At 41.6% G+C, this 22,887-nt stretch overlaps 1 protein-coding gene across 1 annotated transcript in view; it reads left to right on the forward strand.

The window, feature by feature from the left end:
* The window catches only part of nbeab (neurobeachin b), a 1,103,372-nt gene that overhangs the window by 464,644 nt on the left and 615,841 nt on the right, over positions 1 to 22,887 (forward strand). The window contains exons 11-12 of the mRNA XM_034168398.1: positions 1,156 to 1,264; positions 21,833 to 21,985. Coding sequence (XP_034024289.1) covers positions 1,156 to 1,264; positions 21,833 to 21,985 — 262 coding nt within the window. The remainder of the gene's footprint in view (positions 1 to 1,155; positions 1,265 to 21,832; positions 21,986 to 22,887) is intronic.

The raw sequence follows: 22,887 nt of genomic DNA on the forward strand, positions 1-22,887 counted from the left end.
GACTCTTAGATCGAGTGCCGCTAAAACCGGCTCGGCTGAGTTCAAAGCTGCTGTAGAAAGGAACTTCATACAGCAGAGCAGTGCCTGTGGATCTGCTGTGATCTCAGCAGTATACTGGAATCGTCTTATCTGTTGTTGCTCTGATTTCTACGCAGTGGTACATTATTTACCTCAGCTGTCTCAAATGGAATAGAAGGTGTTATAGTATGTGCTGAAGAAACAGCAAGTGCTCTTAGATCACTTGCCGTTTCTTCAGGGACAAGGACACATAGCGATGAGTTTAATGGAAATCAGTGAATATGTTTCCGAGGCCAGGGGTCATGGCCAGGTGGTTAGTGCACTTGGTTTCAGCGGAGAAGGTTTCCGGTTCAAACCCCACCCCTGTCACTTTTCTCCATGTAATGTGGGAGTTGCATCAGGAAGAGCATCCGACATAAAACCTCTGCCAAATCAACATGTTTGTCCACCTTGGATCTGCTGTGGTGACCCCAAGGGAGCAGCTGAAGGGACTTAACTTACTTGACTGGATAGGTTTCCTCTGTGGCTTAATTTGACTGTAAGTCGTAGTTAAAGTGAGCACTGATTGAAAACTGGCACGGCAAACAGTCGCACAACATAGTAAAGTTAATTTTACACTCCACTTGTATGCACGTAGTTTATGTGTTATATCTCTGGCCATTTTGCTTGTCATGCAGAGTGGTGTTGCAGCAGGGGCCATGAGAGGATGTGAGGGAAAGCCGATTAAGAAGCACCACTGTCACTTAGCCAAAGCTTTCAACTGAAAAGCCTCACAACAAAGACAAAAATGTTCTCCAGTGAGTTATCTTGTAACAAAAAAAATACTTTAGTTCATCTCTTACCCATGCTGGCCACACAATCCCCATCAAAACTTGCTCTACGCCACCACCTCAACCATTTCAGGTTCCTTCAGGGCCCAGTGAGCCCACTTTTTCTGCTGGATTGAAGAGGACTGAAAGTGGTGCGATATAGGTTCCAGCTGATTTTTGACATTCTCTCAATATGATTTTTGGTGACCTCGGTCTCATGGTGGCCCTGTAGTGATGCTGTTTATAAAATAACTGTCACCACTTGAAGTATGTGTCAGTGCCAATTGAGTAAATGGATTTTAAGCCTATTTCTTTCTCTCTCTTGCAGTGCCACTCTTCTGGCCTTTCTGGTAGAGCTGCTCAGGAGCTCAGTGGCCATGCAGGAGCAGATGTTGGGAGGAAAGGGATTTCTGGTGATTGGTTACCTGCTAGAGAAGGTACTGTAATTCTTCCATCACAGCATACCACTGTTGTGTATTCTCTCAATTATGCAAAGTACCATGCAATTTCAAGGCGCCATGTTACACAGTTTCAGAGTGAGGGTGGTAAGGCCAAAGATGTTCATATTCCTCCACCAGTTAGGGCCCCATTCACACATAGTGCGAATGTGGTCGATTTGCACAGAAAGTGCACATGAAGCAGGAATCGTGTGCAAAAGGTGTCATTTCCTAGCTGCCTCCAACGTCTCGTACACCTGTTGCTACAACTATTTGCATACACCAGTGGCTGAAAGACAGAGTGTGCGCTGTGAGAGCCCATCGAACCCTCTCGCGACAGGTGTTGGCCAAATTCCAGAACATCATGACCATCTGACAACGCTCACATGCCACTTAGAAAATGTGTGGCCATTTGTCCTATCATCACAAAAACAGTCTGCAGACAATCACTGTTGAGCTGGATGTGAAATTTGTCTAAGTGCCCCCACCACTGTGAAATTGCCAAGTGTACATGTGGCATGCCAGAATGTCGGCTCCCCCCACAACACGTGTGCATGTGTTTCATGCACCCCCTCCCCCCACAACACATCAGTGTGTGTGTTCGCCCCCCCCTTAGGTGAGGCATCACTCCTCTGATCACAGAGTGACATCTTGATCTGTGCTCTGACAGGACAGGGGGCGTGGCTGGCTGCCCACAGCTGTTGCGACATCTCCATTTCTGGACATCACAGCTGCAGCACACGTCTCGTGTTTTGATGGACACGCGTGTGTGTGTGCTTGTGTGGAAATACACAAAAACATATATCGCTTTTGCGATGGCAGGAGAAACGGGCCATTAGTTCGTTTGGACACGCAGCAGGCAATCTGAATGTCACATCTGACAGGACACGTAGGCCGTGAGGGCTGTGAGCGGCGCACCGCAGCACCAGGACAAGCCAACATTTTACAGCATTTTACCATTTTACACAACGTCCCAACTTCATTGGAATTGGGGTTGTATTTATTTTTTCTTTGATGTGTAACCACATTGTGCAGCTGCTGGCAGTGTACTCCCTCGTGCACAAACTGTCGCACGGGCACGCCTGCCCATCTGCGCGATGTTTCATGGTTCAATCATACGAGCTGTTTCACCGTGAGTCGCCTTGGAGTTGTACTTTATTCGCACTATGTGTGAAGAGGCCCTTAATTTTGGAGTACCCAAGGATGGCAACCTGACACAAACGCCAATGTTTTAACAGTGCCTTTAATGTGCAGAAAAAGCTATTTTCACATATACAAAATATTCACAAATTGTAGTTTTACAAATAAATAAATAGAAATAAAATAAATGAAAGTTCAGTACCTCTGCTGCTGAACAAGTACTAAGGACCGAAAAGTCATGGTGTTTGATAGTTGACAAGCTACAAATTGAGCATTACTGCCACGAACTGGACTGCAATATGAATTGGTAAAATGACAAGACCGGGAAGAAAAAAATCCTCAGTCGGACGAATAACAACCAGTTACTTATGATAACCACAGCAGCTACATTGTTCAGTATCTTCCCTAGTATTTTTTTTTTTTTTTTTTTTTTTTGCAATTTTGGCTGTTTGTTCCTTTCTTGGCTGCTTACTGTCTTTAAATTGATAGCCTCACATGCACTTAGTTTTTCACACTCATAATTGGTACTTTACCAAAAACAAATCTCTGTTTGCATGGATAGGAAAGGCGGAGCTTTTTCTAAATAGTGTAATGTAATACTGACTGCCAGTGGTAGCAGCAGTATGCATTGTCAATATGAAGTCGCTCTGAAGACAAAAAAACAGTCAACCAACTACAGTGGTCAATAATGGCTGATGGTTTGCTGTTGTAGCATATGCAGAGATAAACATTGCTTTGTTCAACTTACGAGGGCAACCGAAAATGTCTGCATCCAGTTTGATTATTTCAGTAACAAGCAAGATATCGAAATGAAACTGGAATGAGAAAAAATCGTTTACTTATTGACTATCGCTACACCAAATGGTTTTTACCAACATTTGGCCTTGCAGAAAGTCTTCATTTAAGGTGTATTTTATCAAATCGGACAGTGCAGCAGATGCTTTGCCAGATGCAATGCGTTGATGAGATCCAAGGCTTTGTTGACCAACATAACATGAAGACATAACATTATTTTCATTAATAAAATAAATTCGATTGACTGTGCATGACTAAGGCTGTTTTCTGCTTTGGAAAATCCAATCTCAAAGAATCCTCTCCTCTCCTTCCTTCATAGTTTCTGTTTTATCAACAGACTGATAAAACAGTCAGCAAGCGATTCCAAAAGCATAGTTGGTAAGTAATGCAGGGATTCAAATGGGAATGGACAGAGAATTACAGATCAGGCAGATGTGGAGTCAAAATAAGAAAATGGTCAGTACAAAAAACACGAGACACGTAAGACTAGGCTACACTCAGAAAACTAAGGCAAGATTTCACAAATATCTGAGGCTTTGAGGAGCATTTTAATATTGTTGAAAGCATGTCATGCCAATCACAGTGTGAGGAATCCATAAATAAATGGTAAATGGACTACATTTATATAGCATTTTTCCATCTGCATCAGATGCTCAAAGCACTTTACAAATAATGCCTCACATTCACCCCAGTGTGAGGCTGCTGCCATACAAGGTGCTCACTGCACACCGGGAGCAATAGGGGATTAAAGACCTTACCCAAAGGCCCTTAGTGATTTTCCAGTCAGGATGGGATTTGAAGCAAAGGTCCTCTGGTCTCAAGCCCAACGCTTAACCACTAGACCACCACCTCCCCCAAATAAATAACACAACTTTGACTTAATTTTTGATTGTTACTTATTGTTTATGAAGAAAAACACTGTGATTTGAAAGCACTCAGTTGAGTTCCTGTTCATTTGCAAGATGAAGATAAACAACCATAATATATTACAATAGTTGCAGGGGTGTTGGCCAAGAGGTTAGTGTGCTTGGTTTCACTGAGGAAGGTTCCCAGTTTAAACCCTGCCCCATGTCTCCATGTAATGTGGAGATGTGTCAGGAAGGGCATCCAGTGTAAAATTTGTACCAATTCAACATGCAGCTCTACCTCGGATTTGCAACCCTGAGTTCAAAACAAGGGAGCAGCTGTTAGAGTAGTTTCACTTAATGAGGTCTCATTGAGCACAGGCACCTGAATTGTTCCTTTTGATAGGCACTTTAGAACAGTGTTTCTAAACACAGGCATTATGAAGGTTTTGGATTGTTTCACAACAGTGTTTTAATTTTGCTAACTTTAACTAATTAATAGGTTTAAACTCATACAGTAGTGTTCAGAATAATAGTAGTGCTATGTGACTAAAAAGATTAATCCAGGTTTTGAGTACATTTCTTATTGTTACATGGGAAACAAGGTACCAGTAGATTCTCACAAACCCAACAAGACCAAGCATTCATGATATGCACACTCTTAAGGCTGTGAAATTGGGCTATTAGTAAAGAAAAGTAGAAAAGGGGGTGTTCACAATAATAGTAGTGTGGCATTCAGTCAGTGAGTTTGTCAATTTTGTGGAACAAACAGGTGTGAATCAAGTGTCCCCTAGGTAAGGATGAAGCCAGCACCTGTTGAACATGCTTTTCTCTTTGAAAGCCTGAGGAAAATGGGACGTTCAAGACATTGTTCAGAAGAACAGCGTAGTTTGATTAAAAAGTTGATTGGAGACAGGAAAACTTATACGGAGGTGCAAAAAATTATAGGCTGTTCATCTACAATGATCTCCAATGCTTTAAAATGGACAAAAAAAAAACCAGGGACGCATGGAAGAAAATGGAAAACAACCATCAAAATGGATAGAAGAATAACCAGAATGGCAAAGACTCACCCATTGATCAGCTCCAAGATGATCAAAGACAGTCTGGAGTTACCTGTAAGTGCTGTGACAGTTAGAAGATGCCTGTGTGAAGCTAATTTATTTGCAAGAATCCCTCGCAAAGTCCCTCTGTTAAATAAAAGACATGTGCAGAAGAGGTTACAATTTGCCAAAGAACACATCATCTGGCCTAAAGAAAATGGAGGAATATTTTGTGGACTGATGAGAGTAAAATTGTTCTGTTTGGGTCCAAGGGCTGCAGACAGTTTGTGAGACGACCCCCAAACTCTGAATTCAGGCCACAGTTCACAGTGAAGACAGTGAAGCATGGTGGTGCAAGCATCGTGATATGGGCATGTTTCTCCTACTATGGTGTTGGGCCTATATATCGCATACCAGGTATCATGGATCAGTTTGGATATGTCAGAATACTTGAAGAGGTCATGTTGCCTTATGCTGAAGAGGACATGCCCTTGAAATGGGTGTTTCAACAAGACAATGACCCCAAGCACACTAGTAAACAAGCAAAATCTTGGTTCCAAACCAACAACATTAATGCCTCTCAGATTTGGAGAAATCATGAAAAACTGTGGTTATACAACTAAATACTAGTTTAGTGATTCACAGGATTGCTACAAAAGCAGTTTGAACATAATAGTTTTGAGTTTGTAGCGTCAACAGCAGATGCTACTATTATTGTGAACACCCCCTTTTCTACTTTTTTTTTTACTAATAGCCCAGTTTCATAGCCTTAAGAGTGTGGATATCATGAATGCTTGGTCTTGTTGGATTTGTGAGAATCTACTGAATCTACTGGTACCTTGTTTCCCATGTAACAATAAGAAATATACTCAAAACCTGGATTAATCTTTGTAGTCATATAGCACTAATATTATTCTGAACACTACTGTAGTTACCACACTTAGTGTGGTACCTGGTTACGGCAACATCCATTAAACTTTTAGGTGCAGTCATTTGTCATGCCAAGTTAATCAGTTTTACTTCAGTGATCATACGCCGATTGTGGTTTGTTTATTTGAGTGTTAGCTATCTCCTCAAGCACCATGCTTCTGATTGCTTCAAAATTGGTTCCATTTTTTTATAATATGGGAAATGTTTCCAAAGGGACTTGGTGTTAATAATTTGTGTTATTCAGTTAGATTTCACTTTGGATCAAGTAACCACTAGCAGACATGGCAGCTATTAGGGACTTATAGTGTGTTTTACTGTTGATTAAAAAATGGACATCAAAATGCAATAAAATGCAAAAATTGCTTCAACCCCATGTACTGTAGTATGCACAATTTGGGATTTCAAAACATATTATTGTATATGTTTCAGTTTTTATCTGCAACTGTGCAGTCAGACACAGTTAAAACCAAAGAAATTCAGTTTAGGACACACTGTTGCCCCACCTTGACTACCATTAGTCCAGTCAAAATAGGCAAAAAGGTAGGAAAAAGTTTGTAAAAAGCTGAAAATTGTTATATCCTCTCCCCTCAGTAGCCTTGATAACATACAGAAAGTCTCTGTGTAGCCTCATTGAGTGTTCACCATTATGACATCAAGATGTCATACCTCATATGGCCTCCTCCGGATATATAATTAAGTATACAAGGGTGTATTTCTTAGTATTTATTATTATTATTTATGATGTCATAATATGATGTCATCATGTTGAATTACCTCATAGTTGGTAATTATAGTGATTTTCAATGAAATGTTGAAGAACCACAAAATACTCATACTTCATACAATCCAGGATAGGTGTTCTATGCAATTTTTCAGACTTGGGTTCATAATATAGTATTATGACTCAAATCAGACTGTGCCTGCATGAAAGGTTATTAAGGGGATTTTCATTGTCGTGGATAAAAGTCATGGATTAAGTCACATTCATCAAAATGATCCTCGTCAGCCATCTGGAAATCAAATGTTTAATTTTTGAGTACCAGTGAATCAGAATTGAACTCTTTGCTCTCTTTGCCATCAAAGTCTTGCTCGTCATCAGCGTCTGATACACAAATGTCTGGCTTGGCCTACGGGCCAAGTTTAATGCTGCAGTCGACCCACAATGCAAAAATAATACAACCCCAATTCCAATGAAGTTGGGGCGTTGTGTGAAATGTAAATAAAAACAGAATACAGTGATTTGCAAATCCTCTTCAACCTATATTCAACTGAATACACCACAAAGACAAGATATTTAATGTTCAAACTGATAGACATTTTTGTTTTTGTGCAAATATTTGCTCATTTTGAAATGGATGCCTGCAACACATTTCAAAAAAGCTGGGACAGTGGTATGTTACCACTGTGTTACATCACCTTTTCTTCTAACAACACTCAATAAGTGTTTGGGAACTGAGGACACTAATTGTGAGTGTCATGATTGGGTATAAAAGGAACATCTGTAAAATCTCAGCTGTTCACAAGCAAAGATGGGGACTGAGGACACTAATTGTTGAAGCTTTGTAGGTGGAATTCTTTCCCATTCTTGCTTGATGTGCAACTTCAGCTGTTCAACAGTCCGGGGTCTCCGTTGTCGTATTTTGCGCTTCATAATGCGCCACACATTTTCAATGGGCGACAGGTCTGGACTGCAGGCAGGCCATTCTAGTACCTGCACTCTTTTACTACGAAGCCACACTGTTGTAACACGTGCAGAATGTGGCCTGGCATTGTCTTGCTGAAATAAGCAGGGACGTCCCTGAAAAAGACGTTGCTTGAATGGCAGCATGTGTTGCTCCAAAACCTGGATGTACCTTTCAGCATTGATGACGCCATCACAGATGTGTAAGTTGCCCATGCTATGGGCACTAACACACCCCCATACCATCACAGATGTGTAAGTTGCCCATGCTATGGGCACTAACACACCCCCATACCATCACAGATGCTGGCTTTTGAACTTTCTGAATGGTCTTTTTCGTGTTTTGTCCAGAGGACACAATGTCCATGTTTTGTGTTGGACTGCTCTGCCACTTTGGGAAACATTCCACATAGAATCCAACAGAGATCAGCGCTCAAAAATTACGTCAAAAGTCTGTCTGATAATCCACTGTTAAATGAGGAAAAGTCCTAAACAGATGACTGCAGAGACTCAAATAAAGCAGTCTGTCCTCTGGGTGGGTATGGGGATGTTTCCATGGATCTTCTCAGTTATCAGACCTCGATTTGTGATCAAAGGGAGAAAACACCCACTGGTCCATGCCTTCTGCCAATGGGTGAGGGGGATGCCGACGAGACGAGTCATTACTCCCCCAGCCACTTCTGACCCAAAGTTTTTTTTCTCTCTCTCTCCATGCAAAGTTACAGTGTATCAACAAATCTGTCCCAAGATGCTTTGCTTCAGGAAGGGGACATCAGAACCACCAGAATTAAATCAGAAAGAAAGAAAGAAAAAACAAAACAAAACCTGTTTTTTACTAGAAGATCACACTTTTGAATGAAGATGGACTATTTTTTCTATTTTGAAGAAACCTAAATTTATACTTAATTGAAAGTACAAGCTCGTTTAATAATCAGGAGAAAATTAATGATGAGTCTATTTCATAAATGTACTAAAAATTTAGTGTAAATTGCGTTTAAATTATGCTGTACGTTCACCTCAGATATGATTGTCTGTTCAGTGGCTGAAAGAAGCAGTTTGCTTGCATTTTGTGCCTTTATAGTGACATTGATTAGCTCGTTAGCTGTGCTTCTTTGCACCATGAGTGAATTATAAATGAATAATATGGTGATTAAATCCATTTTGCTTCTTCTAGCATGAAGTGATAAATGTGACTTGTGCTCCAATGCAACTTATGTTCTTTTTTTTTTTTCTCTTAACGAGGCATGTTTGGACCAATGTGACTTATACTCTGGTGCAATGTATACTCTGGAAAATACAATAATAAGAGTAATTTATGTATTTAACAAAAATATCAATGCAGTGTCTTTGTTTATGTTTCCATTTTAATTCTTAAATTGTAGTAAAAGATCTAAACTTCCATCTTTGCGCACAAAAAGGTTGTTTCTCTCAAATTTTGTTTCCAAATTGTGGCTTAGTGGTTAGTGGTGCCTCACAGCAAGAAGGTCGTGGGATTGCTTCCCGCCCTTTCTGTGTGGAGTTTACATGTTTGCATGGGTTTCCTCCGGGCATTCCAGTTTCCTGCCACAATCAAAAAACATGCTTGTCTGCTTCTGTTTCTGCCCCTGACCAAGGCAGCATCTCTACATCCGGAGTTTGTCCCTGGGCACCAGACTGTGGCTGCCCACTGCTCCTAGTGGTTTGATTGTGTCTAACTGTAATTAAATGCAATGGGTTAAATGCAAAGGACAAATTTTGTTGTTTGTATGTATGTATGTATGTATGTATGTACAATGATGTAAAGGCTCTATTAAATTCTATTCTATTCTATTCTATTCTATTCTATTCTATTCTATTCTATTCTATTCTATTCTAATCAGAGTTTGTGAGCAATGTTTGCCAAGATATTCCATCCACCTTGCAGGTATAGGATATTCAATTTGCTGATTAAACAGCATGATTATTGTTACAGGTTTTGAGGGAGCGTACGATTGGCATGCTGACTGTAGGAATGCCCAACACAGTTTTTTCCCATGAAATGAATGTTTATTTACCTACCATAAGCCGCATCCAACATTGTTTGCAGGAATTTATCAGTACATTAAACCAATCTCACAACCATAGATCACATGTTACCGTGCCAGACCACAACTGTCACATCTGGCTTCTTTACATATGAGATTGTCTGAGACCAGCCGTTCAGACAGCTGATGAAACTGTTGATTTCCTCCTCTGAAGAATTTCTGCACAAATTGTCAGACCATCTCAAGGAAACTCATCTGAGTGCTCATCGCCATGAAAGGGGTCGTGATCTGAATGTAGCTCGTTGTTATAACGGATGTTCTCCTTCAATGGCATGTGGCACTTTGGAGAAGTGTTCTCTTCACTGATGAATCCTGGTTTTACACTGTACTGGGGCGATGAAAGATGGTGTGTATGGCATTTTATAGCTCATTTGTTTGTTGATGTGAACATTGTGAACAGAGTGGCATATAGTTTAAGGGTTTGTTTTTGTTTTTGTGCCTGTATCAATACTTCCTGGTTACATTGGCTCTGTCTGCCTCATCATTTCTCCACAAGGACTGTCTGTGCATAATAAAGAAGGTAACTAATCTGCAGGAAAGGGTCAACATCAATAGGATAAAGGAGCAGGAGGATTCCTTGAAGTCAGTGGTTGCCTTCTGTTTGGTTTCTGCCACAAATGTGGAAGAATTGTGTCCTGCAATACTGTGACATGGGCTGTAGTTGACCATGACTCTATAGGTGTTGCTCAGTGAGAGGCCAAACCGATCCCTTGAATTCCACCCCTGGTGAACCTGTGGTCTGATCAGCTGCTCACAAAGGGAAGCATGACATGTACTGTCATTCTTCTCCCTCGCCTAACATTAGAGGTGGGTGATACCGGGAATTTTGGTATTGATCCGATACCAAGTAAATACAGGGCCAGTATCGCCAATATTGATATCGATACTGATACTTTTTCATATTTAAGCCTCATAGATCCAATGGATCCAAAAGACCTAGGATAGAATTTCGCCAAACAATGTACATGACAACAAAATACTTTATCATCACAATCAACATTTTTTAACACAACTTAAAATCTCCTGAGGTTGAGGGCTGACAAACCACAATACAAGGGTGCACTGCTCTATGTTGTGTGACACAGTGCAGTGCTGCTCTTACAGACAGAGAGTAGACTGTGATGAATCTGCATGCACAGCAGTCATTGTGTGCAGGAGAAAAAAGCTTGAGTATTGATCTTTTTACACGAGGATCGTTCAGTATCAATACCAGCGTTGGTATCGATATTATCAGTATTAGGATTGATCCGCCCACCTCTCCCTAACATCAACATCTTCAGCCTTTGTAGCTCTTTTGATATCCTGAGTGAAGGATTTTTCTCTTCTCACCAAAGTTCTTTGAGTGTTGGACTCCTCATAATGTCTTAATTCACCACCTTCACCAATGAAGGACTGACTCCCCACTGGTAGCACAACCAGGAAATTATTTAACTCTAATAAACATGAAGAAATCCACTACCTGCTTCAGTTCCTAACTGCTGGAGATGCTGTTATTAACCATAATATTTCAAAGCATTTAGTCACTTACAGTGAAGCTCGGGTGAACAGTAACTGGAGATTGTCACCATCCATCCTGGTGGCAGAGGTTTTAGATTAGATTAGATCAGTGGTTGGCACAGCTAACCAAAAAGTTAGCTTTTATAATGCTAAACCGATAAACCACAAAACATTTTAGCGGAAGTTACACATAACTGCTAACGTTTAGTACTGTTGGGTACTGATAAGCCAGTTTTGAGTTTAAGCACCGCTGAGGCTTCTGAGTAAAATCGAAAACGATCACGAACCCAAAAATGAACAACAAGCCAGAGCTTTTGACTTACATAGTCAGACAGCTGGGAGCTCAGCTCTCCCTCAGCAGAAGTGAGGTCAGTCCTCTCTCAGCAGAAAAGAGCAGAGCAGACCAGCTGCTGTTGCCCAAAAGGGGGGGAAAGTAATTTACTTTCAACATGCCAAAAAAGTGTGAAGGAGACATGAAGTGTAACACACGTTTCACTTATAGTTTTACTCATAAACAACTAATTCTGGACAGTTTGTCAATATTAACGGTAACTGTGTCATTTTTACACAGAGAAAATATCACATATATGACATATCTTTTAAAGGAATGCGCTAAATTCTGAGGGTTTGAGCTTTAACACACACACTTGCCGAAAGGCATTATGGGAAAAATTAGTCTCCTTCACTGGTTAGTTTATGTTTGTAAAAACCAACACACAAGGTACTGTAGCATGTGTGTTGGTTTTTACAAATAAATACGTATCTGTTAATATCTCATTTTTTTCATTTGTAAAAAAAAAAAAAAGGCATTTGCAAAACTGAAAATTCTGTTTGTGAAGTGTAATTCAATCATGACCAATATGGACGGAGGCTATTCACACTCATGTTCAATAGATGGCAGTGTTTGATGCATTTTGACAAGGGTGGATGGGAAGTGATCTAAAGAGACATTTGAAGTCTGTTAAGAGCTCAAACCTTCAGAAGTTAGCGCATTCCTTTAAAAAATATATCATATGTGTGATATTCTCTCTCTATAAAAATGATACAGTTACCGTTACTATTGACAAACTGTCTGGAATTAGTTGTTTATAACCATAAGTGAAAAGTGTGTTGCGCTTCATGTCTCCTCCACACTGTCTGTCTTTTAGCATGTTGAAAGTAAATTACTTTTTTCTCTTCTCTGTTTCTTCCCCATTTTGGGCAAGTAGCCGGTCGGCTTCGCTCTCTTCTGCTGAGGGAGGGCTGAGCTCACACCTGTTTGACTATTGCGAAACACGCAACAGGTAAGTACTAAAATGTATGATTTTGACTTAAGTTTTATTCACTATGCCAGCAAACAAAAACAAAAAAAAGTTAGCAGCCTGAAAGTTAGCGGAGCTAATTTTAACAGAAGCTGAGTGGTCCACTGTTGGTTTTCAAAATCAGCTCAAAAGCTAATCTGCTAACAAAAAGTTAGTGGATTAGTGGATTAGCGGAACTGTGCCCACCACTACATCTTCTTAATTTTTATTTTTTGCTATATGTAACATTTGCTTTGACAATGTAAACGTATGTTTCCCATGTCAATAAAGCTCCACTGAAATTGAAATTGAATTGGCGGTTGGGGGTGGCGGCAGAGAGAGCACTTCAGATGAATAAAAAATAAATAAAAAAATAAATAAAAACATTAAATGCCATTAAAAGTCAAAAAAGCTTGAATAGGAGTTCTGAAGCCTGCTGCAACTACAGCAGCAGCTCTGCCTCTTTCAGAAGCTATTTTGGTGTGCTCCCCAGCAGCTCATGCGTTTGGCCCACCTCTCCCGCAGTTTTCTCATGAATCTCACATTAGGAGTCCCAGTGAGTGCATTCAGAGGGTCACACAACAACTGCAATGGCTCTGGGAACATACAGTGAGGACCCTTGTCACTTTGCCAACTTTCAACGGTTTAAAATCCAGGCTTGATGCCCTGTGAGTGAAGTACCACCCAGCAAACGTTACATGACATCAAACGAATTCCTTTGCAATTTCCAAATGCATGCCCTTGCAGCCCAGTGAGATAGTACCCTTCTTCTTCTCAATACGCTTATGTGAATGAATGGTTTATTCAGCACACATGCATGAACAAAATCTCTCATTTACAAAACAAATCAAGAGAAAAACAGAAACATATACAACAAAACTCATAAACAATTACCAATTTGGTGCAGCTGAAAGGGTGTGGGCAGAAGCAGGAGCTTATAAACGCCCACCCCTACATCAGTTTCTATGTACGAGGTCTATTAGAAAAGTATCCGACCTTATTATTTTTTTCAAAAACCATATGGATTTGAATCACGTGTGATTGCGTCAGACAAGCTTGAACCCTCGTGCGCATGTGTGAGTTTTTCCACGCCTGTCGGTTGCGTCATTCGCCTGTGAGCAGGCTTTGAGTGAGGAGTGGTCCAGCCCCTCGGCAGATTTTCATTGTCAGGAAATGGCGGAATGATTTGGGCTTTTTTTCCATCAGAATTTTTTCAGAAACTGTTAGAGACTGGCAGCTGGAAACCATTAGAAAAATTTATCTGGCTTTCGGTGAAAATGTTACGGGTTTGGTAGAGAATAAGGAGTGTTACTGTCGCATTAAGGACGGCCCCCAGTGACTTTGGGGCGCGCCGTGCTCCGAAGCCGCCATCGACAGGCTGAACGACCATTTCATTTCTAAACAGATGGCTGTCTGGATCCGTGACCATCGTGTGCCATTTCTCTGGTTATCACAAGAGCTGTACATCAACCATTTTCCGGCAGATTTCACTTTTAACAAGAGATTTTGTCATGGAAAGCCGAGCGGAGGCTTCGCGTGTCACGATGGAGCGAGACAAAACCACCTCCGTTTTGGTCTCACAGGACGGCTTTGAGATGGCGTTCAGACAGCTGTCGGTGGTTTTTCCATCGAGTGATTATCCGAGAAATTGTGGATGTGCCTGGACATGCCAGAACATGTCCCGTGAGGCTTCATCACGGCGTTGCTGTGCACCATGCGGCACCACCGCGACGCGCAGAATTCCTCTGCACGTCTGTCTCAATGTGCCGATAAAGTGCTGATGTCCACGTCTTTTCACAATTCCTGTGCTAGTCAGACGACGTCCCGGATAAAACACAGCGTCCAGTTTGGAAATGAACGGCACATTCCACTGTTACAGGAGTTTTTGTCATGGAAAGAGGAGCGGAGGCTTCACTCTGTCATATTAGTCACTAAAATAGCTTGGTCACTTGGGGGTTAGCTGTTTTACTGATGAGCTACAACTGAAGTTTTAAAAATGGGTATCTATGATTTCAATTTGTTTAAGCAAGATGTACATATCTGTGTTTGGATATTCACACCCCCAAGAGCAGCTGTTTTTGAGAAACACCTAATTCCATTTAGGTTAAGAGCTCATGTCTGTGGAGCTCAGGGTTTGCATAATAGACTCATGAAGCTACTTTACGAGGTCTGTCCAAAAAGTAACGGACCTTTTTATTTTTTTCAAAAACTATATGGATTTGAATCATGTGTGATTGTATCAGCCAAGCTTGAACCTTCATGCACATGCATGAGTTTTTTCATGCCTGTCGGTTGTGTCATTCGTCTGTGGGCAGGCTTTGAGTGAGCACTGGTCCACCCCCCTCGTCGGATTTTTATTGTCAGGGAAATGGCTGAGAGGCTGCCGCTTTGCTCCATGAAATGTTTTTCAGAAACTGTTAGAGACAGCCAGTTGGAAACCATTCGAAAGATTCAGATGGATTTCGGTGAAGATTCTGTCGGCGTCACACGGATTAAGTAGTGTTAAAAACTTTTTAAAGACGACCCACAGCGGCGGAGAATGCGTGGCGCACCGAGCAGCCATCAACAGGCTGGAACGACCAGATCATTTCCAAACTGAACGCTGTGTTGATCCGGGACATCATGTGACTACCACAGAAATGGCAAGAGAGCTGAACATAGCACTTTTGCGGCGCATTCCACTGTTACAGGAGATTTTGTAATGAAAGACATGCGGAGGATTTCGCGCGTCGGCACGGAGCCGCTCATGGCGGGCAACAAAAAAAAACACCTCCATGTTGGAAGTCGCACAGGACATGTTGTGGCATGTCCAGCTGTTACACAATTTCGCGGATACTCACTCGACTGAAAAGCCATCGAAAGCCATCTGAATCTTCCGAATGGTTTCCAACATGGAGGTGTTTTTTTGTTGAGCGTTTTTTTTTTTTGTTGATTTCGCGCGTCGGCACAGAGCCAATGCGCGAAATCCTCCACACGTCTTTCATTGCAAAATCTCCTGTAACAGTGGAATGTGCCGCAAAAGTGCTATGTCCAGCTCTCTTGCCATTTCTGTGGTAGTCATATGATGTCCTGGATCAACACAGCGTTCAGTTTGGAAATGATCTGGTCGCTCCAGCCTGTCGATGGCCGCTTGGTGCGCCGTGCACCCTCCGCCGCTGTGGGCCTCTTTAAAAAGGTTTTAACACTCCTTAATCCGTGTGACGCCGACAGAAGACAAATCCATCTGAATCTTTCGAATGGTTTCCAACTGGCTGTCTCTAACAGTTACTAGAAAAAAAATTTCATGGAGCAAAGCGGCAGCCTCTCTGCCATTTCCCTGACAATAAAAATCCAACGAGGGGGGTGGACCAGTGCTCACTCAAAGCCTGCCCACAGGCTAATGACGCAACTGACAGGCGTGAAAAAACTCACGCATGCGCACGAAGGTCCAAGCTTGGCTGATGCAATCACATGTGATTCAAATCCATATAGTTTTTGAAAAAAATCAAAAGGTCCGTTACTTTTTGGACAGACCTCATATATTGGTCATCTGAACATCAGATTGCCCCTGGATCATCCATAGCTCAAAGGCTGCCTAGGCTAGAAAGGAAAACGTCCTGTAGGTAGCAGTCAAAATACGAAAACTTCATAGCTTTACAACAGTAACTCAGATAAAAACCAATCTTGGTGCAGTGATAGCTAAGAATGAACAAAGGCTGTTTGCCATTTTTAGTACCAGTAGGCACCACTAGGGGGGCCACAAGGAGAAAAATAAAAATACAAAGGTTTGTGCACAGAATTGCACAAACTTGAATATGTACGAGCTTGGGTCATGTCTGAGTTGATTCCTAGATTTTGGTGATGATTGAATAAAGAGAGCATGGCTTATTAAACAAACCTACATCTTTCTCAAAAGTCTAAGGCCCATTTCACACTGAACTCGTCAGAAGCGTCAAATGCATCAAAATCGGTCTAAAAGCATTATTTTCAATGAGACGCGTTGCTTTTTAGATGCGTTAGAAGCAGTGGCAGTCCCGGAGTGATTTACTCCCCGGGCGAAACCCCCTGCGTGCGCCCCCCGTCCCTCCCCCCGCGCACACTAACATGGCCACCACCTCCACCCCACCACCCATGAAAACACTAACTTCGTCCAGAACACCCACAATCCCACAAATTAACTCACAACAGCTATTTTCAAGAACAAATTACCGGTTTTAATGACTACTGCAATAACAAACACAAAGAAATTGGCACAGTCTAATGTGTCATCATCCATGGACTTACCTGCAATGATCATCTCAAAAGTTTGCAGGAGGGCATCATAATTGTTTGCCACAGTGCTCATTATCCGTGATGTGAAATTCCATCGAGTAGGAGCATTTCTGGGCAACCTTGAGCAGCCTGCAGAGTCAAGAAAAGACATCCTCTTTGTGGATTTTGAGAAAAATGTGGCAAACCCAGAGAGTGATGCAAAAAATATTCTGCACTCAGATAAGCATTTAGCCCCCTGAGACAGAACCAGATTCAGTCTGTGTGCATAGCAATGCACAAACATTGCACTGGGGGTTATTGCTTTAACTTTGGCCTGCAAACCATTGAGAGCTGAAGCCATGACAGCAGCCATGGCTTCTTCGTAAGGAAGACTATCAAATGGCTTCGCCAAAATCCGGTCCACAACATTCAAATTGTCTGCCATTATGTGCAGCTTGCTACCTGGGACTGGCGCGAGGCTAGTGTGAAGTGTGTCTGCCTGTGAGTGCTTTGTGACGTTGGAGGGGCTCAGCAGCACCCGCTGCTCGGTAGGGACAGAAACTGCGATAGAAGTCAGAAAGAGTGATAGAAGTCAGTCTCCAAACACAAGCAGCTACAAAAAAACACCAGAAATAGAAGCTCGATTTGTTGCTAGTCGTTTTTAACAAAGAAAATGCTGCTAAGAGGATTAGGAAAGTCTCCGGTTCAACTCAGAACAGAATGAAAATTAAAAAATGCTCCCACGGATGTTTACACCAAAAGATCACTGATTCGCTCATTTCGCTCTCAATCAAAAAGGGATTCAGCCTCAGACAGATCATCCAATCATCATGCAGAAGCTGAGCGTCCGGGCCAGCCAAGGCCAGCCCACTGCCCCATAGACCCCCAGACACGCTGAGCGTCCGATGGGCGGGACAAAGCCCATCATTTATCCAATGACTCGTCTCGTTTCGCTGCATGCTTTGCTTCGCTATTGACCTCTGTGGACGCTCAGCATCCACACTGTTTAAAGCACTGTGAAGCTGCTGAATGAGTGAGAGGACAGCTGCGTCGTTACTAGTGATAAGAAGCTGATTCTGAACAAAAGTTGAGTGCGTTGTAACCACGAACCCCCCCGTCAGGACAACCCCCCCCACCCCAGTTTTTTTTTTTGACCGTTTTCTTTTTCTTTTTCCCGCACGGTCGTGCCCCCCCGCTATGCTGCCCCTGGTTACAAGCGTCGCGTCATAAGCCAAGCTAAACCGACGCTTCTGACGCTTCTGACGCAGGCTGACGCGGTCAAAGTTCAACCCAATCCAACTTTTGAGGCTCTGAGCTGTGACGTACCTTAAGACTAGTGGCAGAAATCTCTGATCTCTACAAAACAGATCGGTGCAGAAACCTCTGATCTGTACAAAACAAATGTGTCACAGGACTGCTCATTTATAGAGCAGTTTTCTGAAGAAAAATCCTTGGAAATGTTTTTTGTTGTTGTTGTTTGTTACCTCAGAATTTCTGATTACTGTTAAAAAAGTTTAGAACACTTGTAATTAAAATAGCTAAATAAATCAATAAATGGTTCTTTAGAAACCTTTCATCTGTAAATTAAAACCACCTGTTATTTCAGATTAGATAATTTCTTGTTTAACATGAGGAACCTCGGACATTTATTTTTAGACAAAATAACATGGAAACTTGTACATTTTTTTAAGTCTGGTAGATTATTTATATCTCATTTCAACCAGAAAAACAAACACTGTAAATAAATACAAATGTTTATTATAAATGCAACAGGAAATAATTTAACAATGACTGCACTGATTGTAAAGTAGGATTTCTGTGACATAAACCTCATGATGAATATTTTTATAGTCAAATCAACTTGTAATTTTGCCAAAATATGTAATTGCCTTTAATGTTGTTATCAGGACAGAGTCATTTCTAAAATATGAATTTGAGCGCAATAAGTGGAGAGCTTCTACCTGTGCAAATGTCTTTTGACTTTGATTTCATGGACATTTTTAATGATCCGTTCATTTATTGTTAAAATATATAATGAAACAGCTTTTTAAAAAATAATAAAATAGTTGCTGTTGAAAGAGCCTTTTACACTCAACAAAAATATAAACGCAACACTTTTGGTTTTGCTCCCATTTTGTATGAGATGAACTCAAAGATCTAAAACTTTTTCCACATACCCAATATCACCATTTCCCTCAAATATTGTTCACAAACCAGTCTAAATCTGTGATAGTGAGCACTTCTCCTTTGCTGAGATAATCCATCCCACCTCACAGGTGTGCCATACCAAGATGCTGATTAGACACCATGATTAGTGCACAGGTGTGCCTTAGACTGCCCACAATAAAAGGCCACTCTGAAAGGTGCAGTTTTATCATACAGCACAATGCCACAGATGTCGCAAGATTTGAGGGAGTGTGCAATTGGCATGCTGACAGCAGGAATGTCAACCAGAGCTGTTGCTCGTGTATTGAATGTTCATTTCTCTACCATAAGCCGTCTCCAAAGGCGTTTCAGAGAATTTGGCAGTACATCCAACCAGCCTCACAACTGCAGACCACGTGTAACCACACCAGCCCAGGACCTCCACATCCAGCATGTTCACCTCCAAGATTATCTGAGACCAGCCACTCGGACAGCTGCTGGAACAATCGGTTTGCATAACCAAAGAATTTCTGCACAAACTGTCAGAAACCGTCTCAGGGAAGCTCATCTGCATGCTCGTCGTCCTCATCGGGGTCTCGACCTGACTCCAGTTCGTCGTCGTAACCGACTTGAGTGGGCAAATGCTCACATTCGCTGGCGTTTGGCACGTTGGAGAGGTGTTCTCTTCACGGATGATGCGAAGGAGATGTGTTGCACTGCATGAGGCAAATGGTGGTCACACCAGATACTGACTGGTATCCCCCCAATAAAACAAAACTGCACCTTTCAGAGTGGCCTTTTATTGTGGGCAGTCTAAGGCACACCTGTGCACTAATCATGGTGTCTAATCAGCATCTTGGTATGGCACACCTGTGAGGTGGGATGGATTATCTCAGCAAAGGACAAGTGCTCACTATCACAGATTTCGACTGGTTTGTGAACAATATTTGAGGGAAATGGTGATATTGTGTATGTGGAAAAAGTTTTAGATCTTTGAGTTCATCTCATACAAAATGGGAGCAAAACCAAAGTGTTGCGTTTATATTTTTGTTGAGTATATTTAGAAGCAGGTGATGTTATGCTGGATTCTCGGGACCAGATGAAGGTCTCTTCTGCAGCTTTGATCTCTGGTGGTGTTGCTGAAGACACTTTTGTCCTATTTTGAAGAGCAGAGATGTTTTCTTTCGACTGGACTTCATGGTGTTCAGCTCATCAATGGAAGTTTGGTTGTCTGCACAGTAAATGTTCCTGATTGGGACAAATAAAAATATTTCTTTAAATATAAAGAAACACTAAACAGTTTATATATAAAAAAGAAAAAAACAGACTGAACCATTTACAAATTAAAGCGTTCACTCAGATCAACTGTGCTAAAAAGCTAAGCTAACATTAGCGATCAATAAACCTTCACAGCAGTGCAGAAACCTCACGTTTTACTTTTATTTTATTCTCACCTCAATAAAGCTGCAGAACTAAACTCCGTTGGCCAATCTGGGACTTCGCATTTATCCAAAAAGTGGGAGATTTTGGACTAAGTCGGTTAGTCCATCACCCCGGCTGCCTGCCTCGGTCTGCCCAGGAATGATGCCTAAAGGCCGGCTTCTCCGTGCGGGTCGGCCCGCTGTCGCGGTTCGATCGATATCCCACCAAGTCGTCAGTCCTCCCTCAGTCGGCGTCACTCCGAAAAGTAGCTGAAAAAAAGCTTCTCCCAGCAGGGTGATGGAAGAATTGTTCTACTGCTGTTTTTTAAAGCTTTTTTGTGGTTCAGGCAACGCAAATTCAAGATGGCGATCGCTGAACTTTTTTCAGGTTGTGGAAACAGCCAGACTGTGACGTAGCAATCTCCGCCCCCTTGCTGCTTCCGAAGCGAATCATCTTGACGTCATGAGGTGTTGGAAATGCATCGACGGATTGGGAAGCGTTGACGGATTGGCCTGAAGTATTCAGTGTGAAAGGCGCTAAACCCCCAAATATTCACCAAAAATTACCCATCCGTGCAACAGAAGATAATTATTTTTTTACAGCACATCCATTGAATTTGTTCTGCATCAGTTATTCTCAATTTTGAGTGTAATTTAACACTAAATAGGCAAAATTTTTCTATTTCTTCTGGTTGAAATGGAAATTTACAATGACTTTCTAAGTGTCTCTATGATATAAATGGTTTTAAAATCATTTTAGCTTTTGAGCCATCAGTGTGACACTGCATATTGTCTGCACTCTTTGTCACCACTCTAATCTTCCTCTCCCTGTGGAAGAGTCCTGCATGTCTTTGAAATTTAAAAAAGAGCAAAAAGAAGAACAATGTAGGAGGACTTTCCTTCCCTCCCTCAGTTTTTCCTCTTTCTGTGTCCGTCGTCGTTTTCTTATTTTCAGATGGAGATCTGGCAGATTGCTGGCCACCCCAGAGTGCAGGTTTTTTTTTTTTTTGAAGCCCTGTAAAAAGATTCCACTTTGTCACTCACTTCACCTTGGCTTTCTGCTGCTGTTAACAAACACGCAGGCAGACTCTGCACCTGAGAGCTGCCTTTTCATTTATTTATTTTGCTTCTTTCCCCCTGCTAGCTTTCACACTTCCATGTATTGCACCATCTGTTTGTGATCTGTTTATCCCACACCTTCCCTTCTCCCTGTGCCACATCTCCTGCCCTCCAGTCCCCACCTGAGCAGAGAACAGGTGCCAGAAAAGGGTAGTGACAGTACACGTCAACTGAAATTTTCTTCCCATTCAGTGGTCTGGTAACTGGGTTTTGTTGTTGCTGTTGTTGTTGAGTGTTTTCAATGGACTAAAATCAAACACCGAGTGAATATCGACATACTACAATGTTTCCATTGTGTAAATGTGAAATATGTGGGACATGCTGTTGTTATGGTCTGGCCTGCTGAATACTGTGTAATAGGACTCTGTACTTTCTGCAGGCATCACGTGTCCACATCACCAGGGCTGTATTAGAGCAATTCCTGTCCTTTGCAAAGTATCTGGATGGTCTGACACATGGAGCTCCATTGCTCAAGCAGCTGTGTGACCACATTCTATTTAATGCTGCTATTTGGATCCACACCCCTGCCAAGGTGAGTTCCTGCAGGTATCACAAATCTGAACCCATGGTGGGAAACATCTTAACATGTGAGATTACAGCCAACCATGGGTTAGGTCTTACTGGTATTTGCAGAGTGAATGGTCTCATCCATGTGTGCAGTATGTCCTTGGTTCCAATCAAAGTATTTGCCACTATGCACTCTCAATGAGTCAGTTGAGTTGCAGGGTTCAAAATCAGCTTCCCACCTTGGGTGTTATTTTCAGGGTAAAATGGCTAACCGTCAAGATCACACACAGTCACGTTTTGTCTGCCTTCACTGTAACTCTTAATGAAAGACGTTCAGAAAATCAAATTTAGAATATATTTTGACTTTGGCCCTTTCACTTGAGATGATACTTTGGGGATCAAAGTGTAAACGTCATCTTGAAAGTCATAAAGCCATGAAAGTGAAGTTTACATGATAGCTTTATACGGATTATAGCTACACTGTAAAACTAACTTGAGTTAGTTGAACTCAAACCATTTGAGGAAACCAATTGCCTTAAACCATTTGAGTTTGCCAACTTAAATATAATAATTTTCCAAAATGTAATTGTTAAAGTTTTCGTAACTTAACAATTTATAGTTAATTAAACTTATGTAAATCTAGTTTATGTTTTTCAGTAAAAAAAGTGACATAAATTTCTGCCTAAAAAATTTGCATTACATTTTGGATTAGATTTTTTTTTTATGCATTTTTTAGTTTACTTGTTGACTCTGCATTGTGTTGTTATGACTCTGCCCATTCACTCCCCTCGGGATGCGAACTCATAATCTCTGGCATGGAAGTCGGACTCTCTAACCAGAAGGCTAAAACCCAGGGCTCTGGCCTTGTGACCAGAGAATTATTTTGAGCTGTTGGTAGTGAGGTTTACTAACTACATATGCACAGCG

The sequence above is a fragment of the Thalassophryne amazonica genome, chromosome 4 (assembly GCF_902500255.1).
Source record: "Thalassophryne amazonica chromosome 4, fThaAma1.1, whole genome shotgun sequence".
In the NCBI taxonomy this organism is placed as follows: domain Eukaryota; kingdom Metazoa; phylum Chordata; class Actinopteri; order Batrachoidiformes; family Batrachoididae; genus Thalassophryne; species Thalassophryne amazonica.